This window comes from Morus notabilis, unplaced genomic scaffold, assembly GCF_000414095.1.
Source record: "Morus notabilis unplaced genomic scaffold, ASM41409v2 Scaffold300, whole genome shotgun sequence".
NCBI classification, from domain to species: domain Eukaryota; kingdom Viridiplantae; phylum Streptophyta; class Magnoliopsida; order Rosales; family Moraceae; genus Morus; species Morus notabilis.
This window is the reverse complement of record NW_010362092.1, coordinates 213,497-232,005: the sequence shown is the minus strand read 5'-3', so window position 1 is coordinate 232,005 and position 18,509 is coordinate 213,497. Positions and strand designations below refer to the sequence as shown.

Here is an 18,509-nt window from a genome sequence, read left to right as displayed (position 1 = left end):
CTGTAGTCAAATGTATACATGATTCTCTCATTTCTGACATGGCATTCCTTTCTGTTTAGTTTATAGAAATTTTTTTAAAATTAAACTTAAAAAAATAAAAAATAAAAAACTCCCATATGGCTATATATATATGGGTCTACGTTTGCAGTAGACATCTCGTTCCACTCCAACAAATTAACCAAAATCCATCAATATCTTTCTCATTCTTCTTCTAAGTATATATTCTCTCTTCTACAATTCCAGCTTGGTATATTTGATCATCATCAGATCATAACAAAATATTGTTCGAAAATGAGGTTGTTGTCTAGAAAAGCATCATGCAATACTCACGGCCAAGATTCTTCGTACTTTTTGGGATGGCAAGAGTATGAGAAGAACCCTTATGATGAGGTTAAAAATCCCAAGGGAATTATTCAGATGGGTCTTGCAGAAAATCAGGTAAGAAATTATTACCATTCCCAATAGTTCTCTCTTTTCTCATGTGTTAAGTATATATTATTCATCAATGTAGTCAATTCTCTAATGTATTTTTCTTTTTTGTTAATTCACAGCTCTCCTTTCACCTTCTAGAATCATGGCTTGCTAAGAACCCGGACGCAGCTGGGTTCAAGAGAGATGGAAAATCCATCTTCAGAGAGCTCGCTCTGTTCCAAGATTATCATGGTCTTCCAGCATTCAAGCAGGTATATACATAATACTATATATACATATATATATATGTATATCACAAAAATATTTCAATATATAAAATTTTCAAGCTTTCATATCTAACAGTAAATTTTTGAACATTTGTTTTTGCAGGCATTGGTAGATTTCATGTCCGAAATCAGAGGAAACAAAGTAACATTTGACCCGAACCACATCGTTCTCACCGCCGGTGCAACGTCGGCAAACGAGACGCTCATGTTCTGCCTCGCCGAACCCGGCGAGGCCTTTCTTCTTCCCACTCCATACTACCCTGGGTAAGCCTTTATTTCCTTTTTACTATATTGTGAAATATTTTACAATATTACAGCATTAACAACATCATTTACACGTTAAGTCACGTGAAATATTAAAAGGATAATCTTCCCTGATGTTGCTTGTAATTCTTGCAGATTTGATAGGGACCTTAAGTGGCGAACCGGCGTCGAAATAGTACCGATTCACTGCACAAGCTCGAATGGCTTCCAAATCACTGAAGCCGCTCTGAACCAAGCGTTTGAAGAAGCCGAAAACCGTAATCTGAGGGTCAAAGGCGTCTTGGTCACGAACCCTTCCAATCCTTTGGGAACAACTATGACATCAAACGAACACAACCTCCTCGTCAGCTTCATCGAAGCCAAGAAAATCCATCTCATCAGCGACGAAATCTACTCTGGGACTGTTTTTACCTCCCCGGGCTTCGTGAGCGTCATGGAGATTCTGAAGAACAGAAACTATGACAAGTTCTCCGAAGTCTGGAAGAGAGTTCACGTCGTGTACAGTCTGTCGAAAGATCTCGGTCTCCCCGGGTTTCGAGTTGGAGCGATTTACTCGAACGATGAGATGGTCGTGGCGGCGGCGACGAAGATGTCGAGTTTCGGTTTGGTATCCTCGCAGACGCAGTACCTCCTCTCGGCCATGCTCTCGGACAGAAATTTCACGAAGAAGTACATTTCCGAGAACCAGAAGAGGCTTAAGAAGCGCCACGGAATGCTGGTTTCGGGGCTTCAGAAGGCCGGCGTGAGCTGCCTCAAGAGCAATGCCGGGCTTTTCTGCTGGGTCGACATGAGACACCTCTTGAGATCCAACACATTCGAAGCCGAAATGGAGCTGTGGAAGAAGATAGTTTACGATGTCAAGCTGAACATCTCTCCCGGATCGTCCTGCCATTGTACGGAGCCCGGGTGGTTCAGAGTTTGCTTCGCCAACATGTCGGAGGAAACCTTGGAACTCGCAATGCAACGGTTGAAATCCTTCGTAACGGAGTACAATCGGATCAATAACAGTAACAAAGAATCATCGGCAAAGAACTCGAGAAGAAGATCGCTCACCAAGTGGGTTTTCCGGCTATCGTTCGACGGCGCCGACCGACAGCCCGAAGAGCGATAGTCTGGTGGTGAGCAGTACGGCATACACTTCATCATCAACATGATCGGAATTATCCACTTTGAACATTATTATTATTATTATTATTATTATTATTATTATTATTATTATTATTGTTACTATTTTTTTTTTTGCCAAAATTTCATTGGTTGATGAGTTCGTTTACTATTTTAATAATTATATATTTAGGTCAAGAGTAGATACATGTTGTAATGCACTCTGTCCTTTGTGGATTAGAAGTGGAATATTTAGCACCATTGTTAAAAAGTTTGAGTCGTTTCAATTATTCCCCTCGCACAAAGAAAATAAAAACTATGATGTAATTATCGTTTACTTATCACAAGGAAATGTGATTAATTATATTATAGTTCAATTGATCATGATATTAACTTTTTTCCCTTTTTTTTTTTAAAAAAACTTCGTTTCATGAGTACATTCTACGTTTGTAATATGACATGTGTACGTGTGAACAAGCATATATATATGTGTGTGTCTATATATATGTGTGTGTATATATATATACACGTGCATACGTAATAGTGCCGGCGAGATTAGCGGCTCGTGCTGCCGACGTCGGCCGGTGGTTCCATTATCCAATAATTTTCAACCGACCTTTTTATTATTGGCTGTGTGGTTATTGGTGAGTCGCTCATTTTATTTTTCATTTGTAACATTTTTTTAAGCCGCATAAGTAGGAGAATGATATATTAAAGGAGATTTTGTAATAATGGGTGGGTAGATATATTAGTACTTTTTTGCTGCGTTATAGCTGGTCAGAGGCAAAGAGTCAAAAAGCTTATTATTTTCATTAGGATTTTATTAAGGGTTCCAAAAAAAAATATATCAAATCAACCATATATATTTCCTTTCTGGGCTGAGACATATCTAACCAAGGAGACTGATCTACATGAATTCTCTAACCTTCTCTTCAACTAAAATGAAAAGAAATAAAAAATAAAAAATAAAAAATAAAACTAAACGACATGTAAAGAAAAGTTGAAAGTTGAAACTCATGTCTTTCAAGGATGTTCAACGTCACTAACTACGCAACATTATGAGGAAGAGTTTCTTGCAAGAAATCCAGAAAGTCTAAAAGGTAAAAATTATATTTTGTCCTATTGAGGGTCACGCGGTTTATGCCAAATAACCCGATTAAACTTCTCCTCAAATGTAACTTATTCTAAAATGTAACTTACTTTTGAGGAAACAAAAGCATGTTTGCCAATAGCATAGCACTTGGTCCTTTTGTAGATATGACTGTAGAAAGCTACTTATCTTAAAGTATCTTTTCTATAATTGAATATGATTCTTATATATATATATATATATATATATATGCATGGCACAAGATTTGACGTTCTTAACCGCATGACTATTGACCACATCTTATCTCTTAGTATTTGAGTAAGTTAGCCATGGATAGGGATAACAAAATACATGCATTATACATGCATATGGAAATATATATATATATATATATATATATAGAAGAGAGAAGAAAGAGAGAGAGAGAGAGAGAGAGAGAGAGAGAGAGAGCAATAAGGACGAGATTTGATGATGATGCATGCATTTTTTTTCTTGACGAAGTCATGCACGATCATTATTCATTATATAAATGAAAGGATTTATAAAAAAATGATATACAAAAAATATAAAAAGAAAAAATAATTCTGATTATATCAAAGACTAGTCATAATTCTTATACTCTCTTTTAAGTTGTCATTCTTTTATATACTGGTAAAAGTATTTTTTTATTATTAATTTGTATTACCAATAAAAGAATTACAACTCATAAACATGATACAAGAGATGGTGTCTCTAACATTATTTAAAAAGAAAAATATCGCGAGAGGGAAATAATTTTTCAAATTTAGGCCATCGCAGTTGGATCGAAGAAAAATTCACTACTAGCTTGAAGATAGTAAACATGCATGTCTTGTTATTGTTAGTCCAACGCTTAATTAAGTTCACGCGTTCATACTAATAAATAGACCTACCGACCTAGCTAGAATCTCATTACTCTAATTAAAACTATTGCTCAAATTAGGAAGCTCTCAAATGGATAAAAAGTAATTGTCCTTTGTATTCAATATATATCTAGCTACTGTCACTGTTACCTTCCTTGATCACAAGCTTCCTTCAAAGGCAAGGGTGAACTGTGAATCTAATGACTAAAAGAACAAAGTCCATAAATTACAATTTCACATCAATATTTATAGGATCAAAAAAGCAATTCGCTAACAACCTTTGTTAATTAATGGGAAGATTAATTATTTGAAACTACAATCTAATTATGTATATACTATGTGCCAAGAGATCTTGCATGAAGCGTGGGCTTTGCAATATACTATATGCTAAAAATAATAATGAAGTTTCTTAGATGAATATTTACCAACAATGAACGAATCTATAATCTTCGTTTAGTACCAAATTTCACTCTACCAACTAGTGATTGCAAAGCAATGTTTTTTCCAACAAATTGTTACTGCAAAATAGAAATTATATATCTTGTATTCACTCACTATCAAAATAGCAATTATCTTGTGTTCAGTAAAGTTCTAAATCGTGACACATAATTGTTTTATATTTGGAAGAAACCATTGTTTTCCTACAAAGTTTTATTATCTAGGTGCGGTGCGAATTATATCAAATCTAATTTCCTGATTTCATTTCTTCTTGATCCGTCAACTTATTCTTTTTCTGTCAAAGAATAAAGTAGTTTTTTCTGCAAGTAATTTACAGAAGGTTGCGTGTAGAAATTTCTCGCTGAACTTGTGACTTTTAAGTAGTTTACATGTGGCAAATGCATAAATTTTTTGTCAGATATAGTCGAAAAGTACAAGTATATTTTCTTCAAAACTCTGCGCTATGCACGACTTATATATAAATATATACATATATATTTTTTTGATTTTCCCTTTTTTAGCTCTCAAAAAACCATCGTTCACGACTTATGTTCACGTCATTTTTCAAAACTAAAAAGTCTCATATACCATTATTATTGAAAAAATAAATTATACTCCCTCAGTCAAAGCGGCAATTCCCAGAGTTTTAGCAAAAAAGTATGACATCAAGAATATTTACTTGAGATAAGTTTCTCTCGTGGAAAAAAAATACTAATCATACCAGAACTATTTGCATGAGTCATGTGGGAGGAAATAAAATATTATTGCCACCCTTTTTGTACATCTATTATATTAAAACTGAAAATGAAATATCTCGGTTAGAGAAAAGATTTGTTGAATTAATTATAATCTTTATTCATAATACACCACATTAAAAATTATGAAACTATTTATAATAATTCTTTCTAGTTCTCAATCTATGTGGTTTATTGCTTCCAAAGTTAAACGACCCATGATCCTTGCATGTGAGAGGTTTGGTAGTCTCATTAATTAGTATCAGAGAAGAATATAATTAATAAATTAGAGTTATAATTAATTAAATAAAGAAGTGGGAATTTTGGTCGATTCCCATGTTATTGTTGACTAATATGAATGTGTTCAAGAGCCTGATTTTAAATATGGGCTGCAAATATAATACACATAAAAAATATACATACACACACATATATCTAAGTGATATTGGACGCAACCATCATCGAGATCTGGTTAGGTTTGTTTCATATTTGTATTAATATGATTTCTTTTAATATTATCTTCATATAATTGCTTTTGTTTTAATCAACTTTCAAGTGTCATACACGGTTTGTGTTAATTAAATTAACGTCTTCAACGATAGTTAGATCCCAGAGGGCATATGGAAGCATAACCACTATAAATTTTGGAAAATCCAAAATCTAATTGTTTATTCAAAACACTTAGATTATTTAATAAATGCTTACTACTTAGTGCTCACCTCTTATACACACACACACACACACACACACACACACACATATATATATATGGTTGTTTAAGTTTGATTTCTAATTATTTAGTACAAACTAACACCCTTTTTAATTTCTTTCCCCAAGTGGTCCTTTCCAACTTGAGGATTAAAATATTTTGATCTACAGGAAATACATTGACTAAATAACTAATTTCCTTATGATAGACTTTTCAAGGAACAACTTATTCTGATTAGTACATTTAAACTACAAAGATAAAAGTTTGACAATTCACTAAAACAGTGTTTAGGTCAGTAATCTGCTTATTGTTTGGCTTTTTATGCAGACATTGGAAAATTTTCAGACATGAAAACCTTTGATTAATAAAGATGTTTCTCGACAAACACTCGGACACCAGCATCATAATTAGACGGTAATCACCCTTACCATTATATCTAGGAACATCGACAAGAAAGGTTAGAAAAAATGTCTCATAATGCTAATAAGTAGAAATTATATTATAATAAAATTAATTAACGAAACTCCAATAAGTACTTTTTTCTTAACGTAAATCTTCTTATATGGATAGTATAATACGATACAATATATATCCTTCTCTCTCTTAGTTATATAATTAAGAAATTCCAATCTCAACCATGATAAAGAAAAAAAGACCCCAGTACGACACTTTAATTAGCTGAATACCAACCGATTCGAAATATAGTATTGTATCTTAAAAATTAATTAGGCACAAAACGAAAAAAAAAAAAAAAAAATTTGAAGTCCCAATTATATGAGAGTTTGGTTAGTTTTTTTCGGGTTTGAAAGGCAAGACATGACAATTTTGATTACGTGGGTATGGGTGACATGTGGGTTTCACATGAGCAAGACCAAGCTTAGCACATGTTAAGGGAACATATTACACCTGCTTCTCTTCACATATTATATCATTTTCTTCAATCCGTGTGAAAGGAATAGAGGCTATATACATATCCATTTATATATATATATACACATATATATTATGCCCGTTTAAATATATATGGATGAGTTTTTAATAGTTACGTTTCTATCGATAATTAATACTAAATATAAAAATTTAATGACGTGAATTCAACGGTCCATGGAGCCTTATATACTCCAAGCCTCAATCTGTATTGCCCTTGAACTTAGACCATGGAAATAAGGTTATAGCCCAATTCCATTAGTGGGATCCATGGCCTACGGGTCTTTCCCAAGCCAGTAAAAGAAGAAGGTTGTCAACGACACGTCTGAAGAGGAGGCGGGAGAGGTTCGAAGATGTTGTCTACGTGGCGTGATAAGAATTAAATTCCATTAGTTGTCATAATTTTTTTAGTCAATTATATAATTTATTATAATTGTCAGATTAATATCTTATTGTTAAAATAATAATATCTATTAATAGACAAATATTTAAGTAACCATTAAAATTCAATTAATATATATATATATATATTCTGGTACATTATTATATATAAGGATTTTCTTTCCTACCTAGTCGTAATGAAGGAGCAACCTGGTATGCCCTCCCTTGGGTGATGCTCATAGTGATGGAGACAAGAAGGGCCACATGAACATGGCAAATTGCCCATAAATAGTGCCTCCTTATAAACAACTAACCCATACCGAAATATTAGAAGACATTTTAGTATATCCCCCCCCTGTGGGGTCCTCTTGGGCTCCACACATAGATTGGTGTTTGTGTTGGAATTTTCTGGTGAATGATTTGAGCAATTAGAGGTTTGTCTTCATTTACAGGTCATGACATGAAACATTTTGTGTTGTAAATTTTTTTTTTTTGGGTATTATTCTCTTTATTATAATTTTGCTTTAGTCCCGGCATATCTATTCCTGCCCATGCTCTCTTGTTTTTCAGAAATCTGTCAACTCCTACTATGGGAATCATGTTGAGATCGAATTTTAGGTTCAACGGCAAGTTGATACAAATCGAAATTGAGAAAACAAAAATGTTTCAATAATTATATGTATGTTCGTATATAGGAATATACACATTGTTAAATAATTATTCTACAAAAAGATTGATTGAGAATCTGTGGCTTCAGAATTTTAAATTGTGTGACCAGCTCTATATATGATCAGGTGTAAAATCAACAAAAAACGTTATATAACGAACGGTTCATATAACTAATTATCAAATTGCATGTGAAATATACAAAATTTCAAAGTTCAATAATATATTTCAAACGTATAATAAAATGAGAAAATCTCATATTTGAGATTGGAGGGAGGAAGGGATCATAGATACACTAATTATTGCGTGATACAATGATGGGTGTAGAATTATTTTTCTTTTCCCCACCGATTTATATAAGTTATATACAACGGACAATAATTAATTGCATGCATACCAAATCGAAATACATAACGTAATGCATGTGCCAAGATATATATTTTACGTACCATAATATATCGCTTGGTCATCTTGGCATATAATTTATACCAATTAAAACTCATAAAATTTGTTAAGGAAATCCATCTAGGTCCCTCCTAATATTGATTGGTTCCCCGGCATAATATATATAAATCGCATCATATATATGGTCGCCTCCACCACCATCTTTTTTTTTTCCCCAGAAAAAAACGAAACAAACAAACAAATGCTAACTGATAATTACATTTTTCTTTTGGCAAACTATTATTTTTGAATAACCAATTCCCCCCCTAAAGTTATGAACGTTGAAGCTTATAATAAAAGGATTGCACGTAGTCAAAACAACACACACACACACACACACACACACACACACACATATATATATATATATATATATATATATATATATATATATATATATATATATATATATATATATATATATATATATATATATATATATATATATATATATATATATATATATATATATATATATATATATATATATATATATATATATATATATATATATATATATATATATATATATATATATATATATATATATATATATATATATATATATATATATATATATATATATATATATATATATATATATATATATATATATATATATATATATATATATATATATATATATATATATATATATATATATATATATATATATATATATATATATATATATATATATATATATATATATATATATATATATATATATATATATATATATATATATATATATATATATATATATATATATATATATATATATATATATATATATATATATATATATATATATATATATATATATATATATATATATATATATATATATATATATATATATATATATATATATATATATATATATATATATATACATTGCATGCGCATGCCTATATACATTTTTCTCCCAGAGTGTTGTGCTTTTTCCAAGCTGAGAAATCGCTTTGCAGGATTTGTTCCTTGACTATTTAACGTCAAGAGTTCAACAATATGAGTAGTTGGATCACTTGTCAGCAGTTAATTAAGCTGGGCTGTACAATGTTGAAGACTTTTTGTTTAGTTAGTAGATACAATAATAAAAGGGCAAAATGACTTGTAATTCAAAGATCTGGTACTGGATATATATCCTATGGATCTACACCATCTATCCATTTCAATTGATGTTTTGAGAAATTGTATAATGAGCAATTTTTTTCTTTCTTGTACTAATTGGGCCAGTAGTCGGGTATGGAAATGGACTCTTTGCAGGAATCCCTTAAATTCATGTCGTGAATTTATTTATGCTATGGAGAATATTATTGAAAAATGGCATGCCATGTAATTTAATCATTTTTAGAATATCAAATATAACTTAAGATATTTACTAGCACATAGTGCTGAAACTTTGGACGGACCGCCCGCGACCACTGAAAATTATAAATTTTTACCCAATGACTGAGCCCGCCCAAGCCCAAATTTTCAGGTTGCCCGACTCGACCTGAGAAAGACTATGGATGGGCTTCGGGCAAGTTTTGGTTGCCCGACCCCGGTCGGGCAGCCCAAATCCGCCTGAGGTGCCCAAAATTTTTTTTAATATTTTTTATATATTTATATACTATTATATAATTTTTTTTATTAATTGTATATGGTATGTATATAAATGATTTTTAAGTTATTTATTGTAAAAATTATACAAAAATTATAAGGGAGATTGCAATTTAAAATTTGAAATGAACACGAACTATATAAAAGAATTATTTATTTATTAATTTTTAAATTTGTAATTCATGATTGTCTCGTTAAAAACCTTACCAAGAAAAATCCAATTGAGATACAAACTTGGTAAAAAAAAGAGTGCACTCATTCTGGGACGAATTACAAATTTAACAAACTTACAAAGTCTATACAAGATTACAATAACACTGTACAAAGTAAATAAATATTTACAAATTGTAATAATATAATTTAATTTGAAGCTGAAGGATCGTCTTTAAAATGAAAAGTTAATCTATTAAATTCATCGATCCATTCTTGGGTTGTCGGTGAAATTGTATCGTGTAAGTGTTGGTCGGAACGATCCCAATCCTTAATGCACACCAAAGCTTCAACAATGTCCTGTTGCAATGCGTTTTTGCGTTCCTCAAGTATTCAGCCGGTCGTACTGAAGGCTTGTTCAGATAAAAAAGTGGAGACTGGGATCGAAAAAATATCCATTGCCAGTCGAGTTAGGATCGGCCAAGGTAATGCTTGTGCCCTCCACCACTGAACCAAATCAAACATTTCACTATTGTTGACTACTAAGCCCTCACTCAGGTACGCCATTAACTCATTGAAGCCGCCGCTGTTGCCGCCACCTCTTGATGAAGATCCACTCCCAGATTCTTCTTGACCTTGAGTCGTCATCGTCATCGTCTTCTTCTTCTTCTTCAACTCGAAAACATTCAAGAATGAATGCGGATTATCGTCTCATTGTTGCGGTTGTTCTACACAAAGTGGGTTTCTAAACATACTTTCATAAGAGCTATAGAGAGATAATATTTTTCCCTTTATAATAAGAAATTGGTCAAAACAATCGATATCTAAAAAGTCACATAAGTTTTCTAATCCACTTTCTAAACCTTCTAATTTTAACGTAGGATAAAAAATAACACCAAAACCATACAACATTGGTTATTTAGCCCAATATTTTTTAAACTTCTTTTCCATAGAAGCGATAGGAACTCCTAAAACCTCGTATGTACTAAATTAACTAAATAAAATATCAATTCTTAAAAGTTCTCCTAACGCTAATGGTGACGTTGGGTAATATGTTCCACTAAGCTTTAAAGTAACATTGTGAAATCTACCTAAGAAGTTATACAAGAGTTCGGCAATTTGCCAATCAGTTTCGTCTATAAATCCTAGTCCTAATTTTGCACGAACATAGTTTGTTATAGCATCTTTATAGGGGATGCATTGTTCAAGCAATATATAAGTGGAATTCCATCTTACGGACATATCTAAGGCTAATGCTTTAGGATTTTGATTACATGCTTGTAGAAACCTAAACCAATCTTGTATTCTTTGATTACTACCTTGAATCCATGCAATATTATCTTTAATTCTTTTAATATGACATGACATTGATTTTAAACCGAATTTTACTATTAAATTAATTACATGACATGCACAACGTTTGTGAAATATATCATTATTACTGAATAAACTTAAATTCTTTTCAAAAAGTTCTATTGCTTTAGTATTTGCAGTAACATTATCTAATGTTATAGCCATTACTCTATCCCTTAAACTATATTCATCAATGACAGACAAAATTGTATTATATATTAAATTGGTGGTATGTGATCCTATAACACATTTAAAACCTAATATTCTCTTATCTAAATGAAAACCTTTAAAATAATATCCGGTTACAGCTAAATAATCTTTGTTGGCAACGGCGGACCAAATATTTGTCGTTAACGCAAAGCAACCATTAGTAGAGTGTAAAAGGTTGATTAATGCTTCCCTTTCTTGTTTAAATAATTTTAATGCATCTTTCCTAAGATTAGTTCTTGAAAAAAATTGTGCATTAGGATTATGTACAATTTTAATATAACGCTGTCAATTTCTTTGTTCAGTAAAACTAAGTGACTGATCTAATATGGCTACTAATCGTGCCATTTCCATAGGATCGACTTGCGGATCGTATTTTCAAGTGGTTAGACCGCCGGTTTGGCAATCAAATGATAATTGTGTTTGGTGGAGATCGGGTCCGCCTCCTTGCTTTTGAAGACACCTTTCGGAGTGTCTTCTCAAGTGTGTTGTGTCGTAAATAGTTTTACCTTGTAATTTATCACCACAATATTTGCATTGAGCAATGTATTTAATGTTATCGTTATTGTCGACCTCCTCGAATGTGTTGAAATGCTCCCAAACTGTTGAGGTGCGCTTGCATTTCTTCTTGGAACTTACAACACTTGCACTTGCCTCTCCTCCACGCCGACGAGGTCCATGACCTCTACTACGTCCACCACGGCTCTGATTTACAGTTGCTTAGCAACTCTTTCTGGTGTTTATGATTCCTGCATTTGAAAAACATTAGTAGGAAATTGCCCTTTTCAATGTTGAATTGGGCATCAACGGGAATATCACCACCATAACCGGAAGAATCCATTATGAAAAATAAGAGAGATCGAGAGCGCTTTGATAGAGATTAAGAGAGATCGAGAGAGATTTGAGCGAGATTAAGAGAGATTTGAAAGAGATTAAGAGAGATTTGAGAGAGATTGAGAGAAATTAAGAGAGGATGGGAGTTCTTGGATGAGGAAAATAGTTTGGGGAAGGGGGTATTTATAGGAAATTTTTTGGCTTGAAAGAAATTTTTTTCTCTTGAAAAATTCGGCTCCAACAGTAACGAAATTTCAGCGGGTTAGGTCGGGTTCGGGGAATGGTAAAAAATAGAGCTGTTAGAGTCGGGAAAAACCGGCGGCGGGTCGGGTCGGGTAAATATATCCGTTGCATTAAAAAATTCAGGCAAAAATTGGTTTAACGGTCAAAACATTATTTGGATTGGGTTTGGGTCGAGCATAAAATTTAAAAAACTAGCCATTTTTTGGGTATTCTGGAAAAAATTCAGGCTTCGGGTACAGTGGAAAATTTAAAAAGAAGAAAAAAAAGGCGGCCGGCGGTCACGCCCCCCCCCACCGGCGGCGGGCTGCGGGGAATGCTTTTTCCTCAGGTTGCCCGAGCCCGAGCCCGAGCCTAAGATATTTAGGTGGACAGGCGGCGATAGGCGCCTGCCCGCCGAGCTCGAAAATTTTCAGGCTTTGGGCAGGCCCTCGGCCCGAAGTTCCACCACTACTAGCATATGTCGTGAAACCGGCTTAACCGCATGCATCCATTTGACCAGTAACCATTAGTGTTGACCGTGATATCGATTATTAGTAACTACTGATATCTATCTAAATTTGTCAATATCAACAAAAAAATTGGCCCCGTTCAGTCGTCGATTCGAGTTTTCAGTTCGAGCTGAATGTAACTTTATGTGAGAGCTTTTAACTGTAATAAAAAAATTAAATGTGATTGTTTCTGAGAGCTTTTAACTGTAGTAAAATTGGAATTCAAAGCTCAAATCGGTGAAATGAATGATGCCAAAAGATACACAAAATTTCTCGGCTATCAATCTCCTCACACTAGGAGATCTCTCAGGCGTAAGGGAACCGCAGAGTATAGATCTCCTCCAATAGACGTCAAGAATATAGGACATATGTTTATACAAATGAAAACGATATATGTTTATCATATACAAATAGAAGCGACAAATATTTTTTAGAATTAAAATCAAAAGATCTTTCTTTTTTCTATCTATTATTGTAAGATAGGAGAAGTGAGCTCAAATAGTGCTAGAAGCAAACCATATGGAATAATAGGCAAAGTTGCACCCTAAATTATTTGTTTTTATTTTTTTACATAATTAATTTTAGATTTTTAATTTTGTAAAATGCATCTCGAATTTAAAATTAGTACTAATTAAGGTCCAACAAATAACGAACACTATCAAATTAATGGTTTAATATACAAATTTAGCACATGAAAGGTAAAGAATGTCATTTTTCAAATCATGTCACGTATGAATCTCGTGTCTTGTATTGTCAATTTGATAACGCCATCAGCTATTAGACTTTAATTGCATCTGATTTTAAAGTTAAAGTACATTATGTAAAAGTTAAATATATGGGATCCCTTATGTAAAATATCAATAATTTATGGTGCAACAATACAACAATCGATCTTGCTTTAGAGGGCCGGATTCTTTGGACCAGATTAGGGTGGTTACGAAATGACTAGGACGGCCCAATTGAGAAAATGGATTTTGAGAGCCTCTTTATTTTTGGTAGAAGGTGTATTTTTTCCAGGTGTCATTTGCTGTTGTTGTTAGATAGTTGATGTACAGTTTTGACGACATTGCATTTTTATTAAGGGTAAATGACACATTTTGGTTTTTTTTAAATTCGAACGATATATTATTTGCCGTTAGCTGCATACGACACGTCGTTTTGTATATGAGAATATGGCCGAGTTTTGTTATACATAAATGTTAGCGTTTATGCCTTTAGGAATAAATGAAATGATGTTCTTTGAGACGTTTTGACTATTAATAAAGATTTATTTATTTCATATATCTATGTATTGTCCTCCTTATGTTTATATTAGTTGAATGTATGATAAGCAAACTAAAAGTCTGAGACTTTCATTCTAAATCTTTAGGTCATGCATGTAATGTGAAGAACATGCGAAAGACATGAATCTAAAGATGATAGTCTAAATCATATGATCCACAATCGAGGGAATAAAGTTGGGCACTTTATTCATGTTAAGATTGTTATGTTGTCTACTTCCTAACGGAGACGGCTTGTCTTGGTTGTTGGAGGTGGGACTCCATGGGTAGAGACATTGATATAGTTTCTAATGGTGAAATCTATATTGGATCGGACCAAAGTTGAATTGTTTTAATTAATAATGCTGTTTGAATAAAACAATTCACTTTTAACGAATTATATGTTATCATCTTAATCCTGAGATGGATAATGAACCCGTATGCTTGACTTGTATCCTTTGATGTACTAAAGGGAGACATCCTGACATTATGTAAAGGTACGCTTACCGGTACATTAGGAGTATGACTTGTGTATGCGTAGATTCGTTATTCATAGATAGTGGAATCCATTGCTCCTATAAAGAGTCAATGATATCCTCTTATGCATTATCAGTGGATTGGAAAATACGAACGCTCGACCATTAGACTACTTTGTGTTATCTAATCGTTTACTATTTGTAATGGTACGAATAGTGGTTTTCTGATAGTGTGATAATGGAACATAAGATAAATGTAATCGGGAAGGTAAAACGGAACTTGACCTCAAGTCGATTATGGATATCCTATGAGGATGATACACTAATATATTGAGTAATGGATGAGAGCTACTCAGAGCTTTGTAAATACGCTATATAAATCGAGAGTGCAGCTCTAGGCTTTTAGTGGAGTAGCGCTAGAGTTTTATAATCATGAGACAGACTTGTTGGTTTACAAGTAGCGTTGTGATTATATGAGCTTGATTTATATATGTCCATCGGGTCCCTTTGCTAGCTCACATAATTTCCTGTAACGATACGATGTATTTCCTACATATTGATAACTTATGTTATTTCCGTAAAAGGGGTTCAAAGTTAATAGGAGATTGGTTAATTAATTCATGAGTGATTTATCGGGTGAATTAATAAATTAATTCTAGATAAATTGGCTGAATTATTATTTTAAGAGTTGTTTAATATGGGAAGACTATTATATGACTGTTTTGATCAGGCATTTTCTCTATTGGGTTGCTTGAATCAAAACTGAGGGTCTGTGCAAGTTTCTCGTGTTGAAGAACTAGGAAAACAACTATTGTCAGTGCAGACAGGTCGACCGGACAGGTCGACCCGTTAGTGAAGACAGGTCGACCGGTCAGGTCAACCCGTTTGTGAAGAACAGGTCGACCGGTGAGTTATAACGTCTCTATCACCGATCGACCGGTTGTAACGCGTAGCGTGTGCTATCGTGGTGAAACTGACTCTGGATGCAATAAAAATTTTGGAAAACCTAATTGTTATGGAAGTATGACTTCTTAAACACTATAAATAGCCTAATAAGTCACATTATTAGATAGATCACTTGAGAGACTTTTTGGAGGCTATTGATAAAAGATTCCTGAGAGGAAAAATTGTTTAATTCTCAAGGATGATTTTTCCTTTGGCTCTCTTGTGGTTGGAAGGAGTTCAAGAATACCAAAGAGAGATTGAATGACGTGTGCCCACCCGTACTCCGATCGTGGAAACGAGAATAGCAAAGAAGACCAATTAGTTGAGGCTCTTCCGGTTGTTGTTTGGAACGCTTTGATCAGTCAGACGTGCAGTTTCCTTAAATCTCAAAAGGTATGATTTAGATCTTTAGTATTTATGTTATATAGGATCATGAACATGTTCTTGACGTTGATTAAATTTTTAAAATTCCCTTACGCACTCGATGCCGGTTTTTCCAACAATAAAACCTACAAGTATTTTTATTTTTTTATTTTTTGGGGTCACGAACAGATAAGCTTTCTTAAAACAACTTCAATCATGCTAACTATTTTATGTTTTTAGTTAAAATGGTTAAAGATTTAGCTAAAATTTAGCTTTTCTCCACTCAACCATTAGCTAAATTGTTAGCTATTTTGGAGAATCCTCTTTACACTAACTAAATATAACTAACAAGAAAGAGCTAGCCATTTAATTTTTTATATTATTTTATTCTTTTAAACCATAATAAATGTAATGTTCTTTTTAAATTTAATAAAGTTATTTATATTTTAAAACTCAATAAATATTAAAATAATTTATGCTCATACAAATTACTAACTAAAATAATTTTGTAGTCATTTTAACTAAAATTGAACTAAAATTTAGAGAGATGTCTTAGAGATGCTCTTAATTCTTACAGTGGAAAACTTATTTCATAATTAGATGATCTCTTGTATGTCTATTAAAAATTTTATTTTACAAATTGGATCCGCTACAATTGTCGGACCATTGTTTTTTTTTTTAATCGAATTACCGAACCATCAATATACTTTGTAAAATTATGAGTAGACAAATAGGCTTTTTTCTTCTGCAAACTTCACTTATTTTTACCTTAAAAAAAAGGAGTTGATGACGTTTTTCAAGCTGAGCATTAGGGTATAATTAATGGCGATAATTTGTGTTAGTGAATCGTATTTGAGTCAACCCATTTATTAATCATGTCAGAAAATATCAATACAAACACGGCCCGTTTATTAAATGAGTCAAAAATATGTGACACCCTGAAGACTTAAATGAGATTAATTAAGGTAATTAAGATTTATTAGTGTGCCTAATCTGGTTTAATTAATTGATTATTGATTAATAAATGTTTCTGACGTGTAAATTTAAATAATTTCAAGGTATTTAAATGTTCTCAGTATTTACATTTTTACCCAGAAATGTGTATGGGCACATTTTCTGGACTGTCTTTTAAATTTTTGTGACACCTGTCCATTTCCTTTTCCCTTCCCATGCACCCTATCTCTTTCTCCATCTTCTTCTTTGTCGTTCTTCACACTCTCTCTCATTCTCTCTTGTTTTCTCACTCTTCCTCTCTCCCCTTTTTGTCTCAAACCAACCGGATTTCGAACCAAAGAAGGATTTTAAGAAGTTTTCAATGCCAAGATAAGGATTCGAGGTAAGATTTTTGAAAAAACTTCTCTTGAAACTCAGATTTTTCAGATTTAAAAACTTATTTTTGGTTCGAAATAGATTTTGATGGATTTTGAGTAAAACCATGGTAGAAATTGGAGATCTTGGGTTCTTTGGACTTGATTTAGTACATAGAACCCGGATCTAGTGGTTTTCCTTTGAGATATTTTGATTTGGAACCAATATTGCAGGTTTTTGGGCTGATTCCGCGGGTTTTCCTCGCTCTGCTATTCTTCACAGGTCGACTTGTGCGGTCGACCGGACTGCATTGGTTATACCGGTCGACCTATGCGATCGACTGAATTGTACACCACCGGTCGACCGGTGGTGTTGTATTGTTCTGTCACCGGTCGACCGGTGTACACGGGGTTTGACCCTGTTTTGACTTCAGTTTTTTAGGATGACCCAAATTAGCTTCATTTGGGACCTAGAGTGAACGGATCAGCTTCTTTAATCCATGTTTTGAGATTGAAAACCCTTAGAATGATGATTTGAAACATGAAATGGTTTGTGAAACTGGTAATTGAATTATGACACACTAATAGGAAATCAAAGGATATAATTGAGATTGAATTACTTTAGGAATGAGAATTGGATCCTAAAGTGTTGTTTTGTATCAGTGCTAGCTGAGGACTCAGATTGAGGGGCTTGAGGAAGCGAAAACCGGAATAGAGTAACGCTAGCCATAGGTTTGATATTTACGAGGTAGGATTCCTTCCCCCTTTCTTTGTGAGCTTGTTTTCAAAGAGTTTTGGCATTGCAAATGTTTTAAAGAAAAGGCATGTTTGCGAAAGAAAACCATGTATAAAAATAATAGCTTGAATTTTAGCTATTGGAATTATACTGAACTGTTTCATAAAGTTTAATGAATGATTTCTTAAGACAAGAGATCTTGTGAAT

General features: G+C 33.0%; 1 protein-coding gene across 1 annotated transcript; it reads left to right on the top strand.

Annotated features, from left to right (window-relative positions):
- Positions 1-291: 291 nt before the first annotated feature.
- LOC21391167 (1-aminocyclopropane-1-carboxylate synthase) lies at positions 292-2,089 on the top strand. The gene is made up of 4 exons (XM_010101110.2): positions 292-438; positions 552-683; positions 802-962; positions 1,098-2,089. Exons 1-4 carry the CDS (start codon positions 292-294, stop codon positions 2,071-2,073), a joined length of 1,416 nt encoding a protein of 471 aa, XP_010099412.1. The 3' UTR covers positions 2,074-2,089.
- The last annotated feature ends 16,420 nt before the right edge of the window (positions 2,090-18,509 follow it).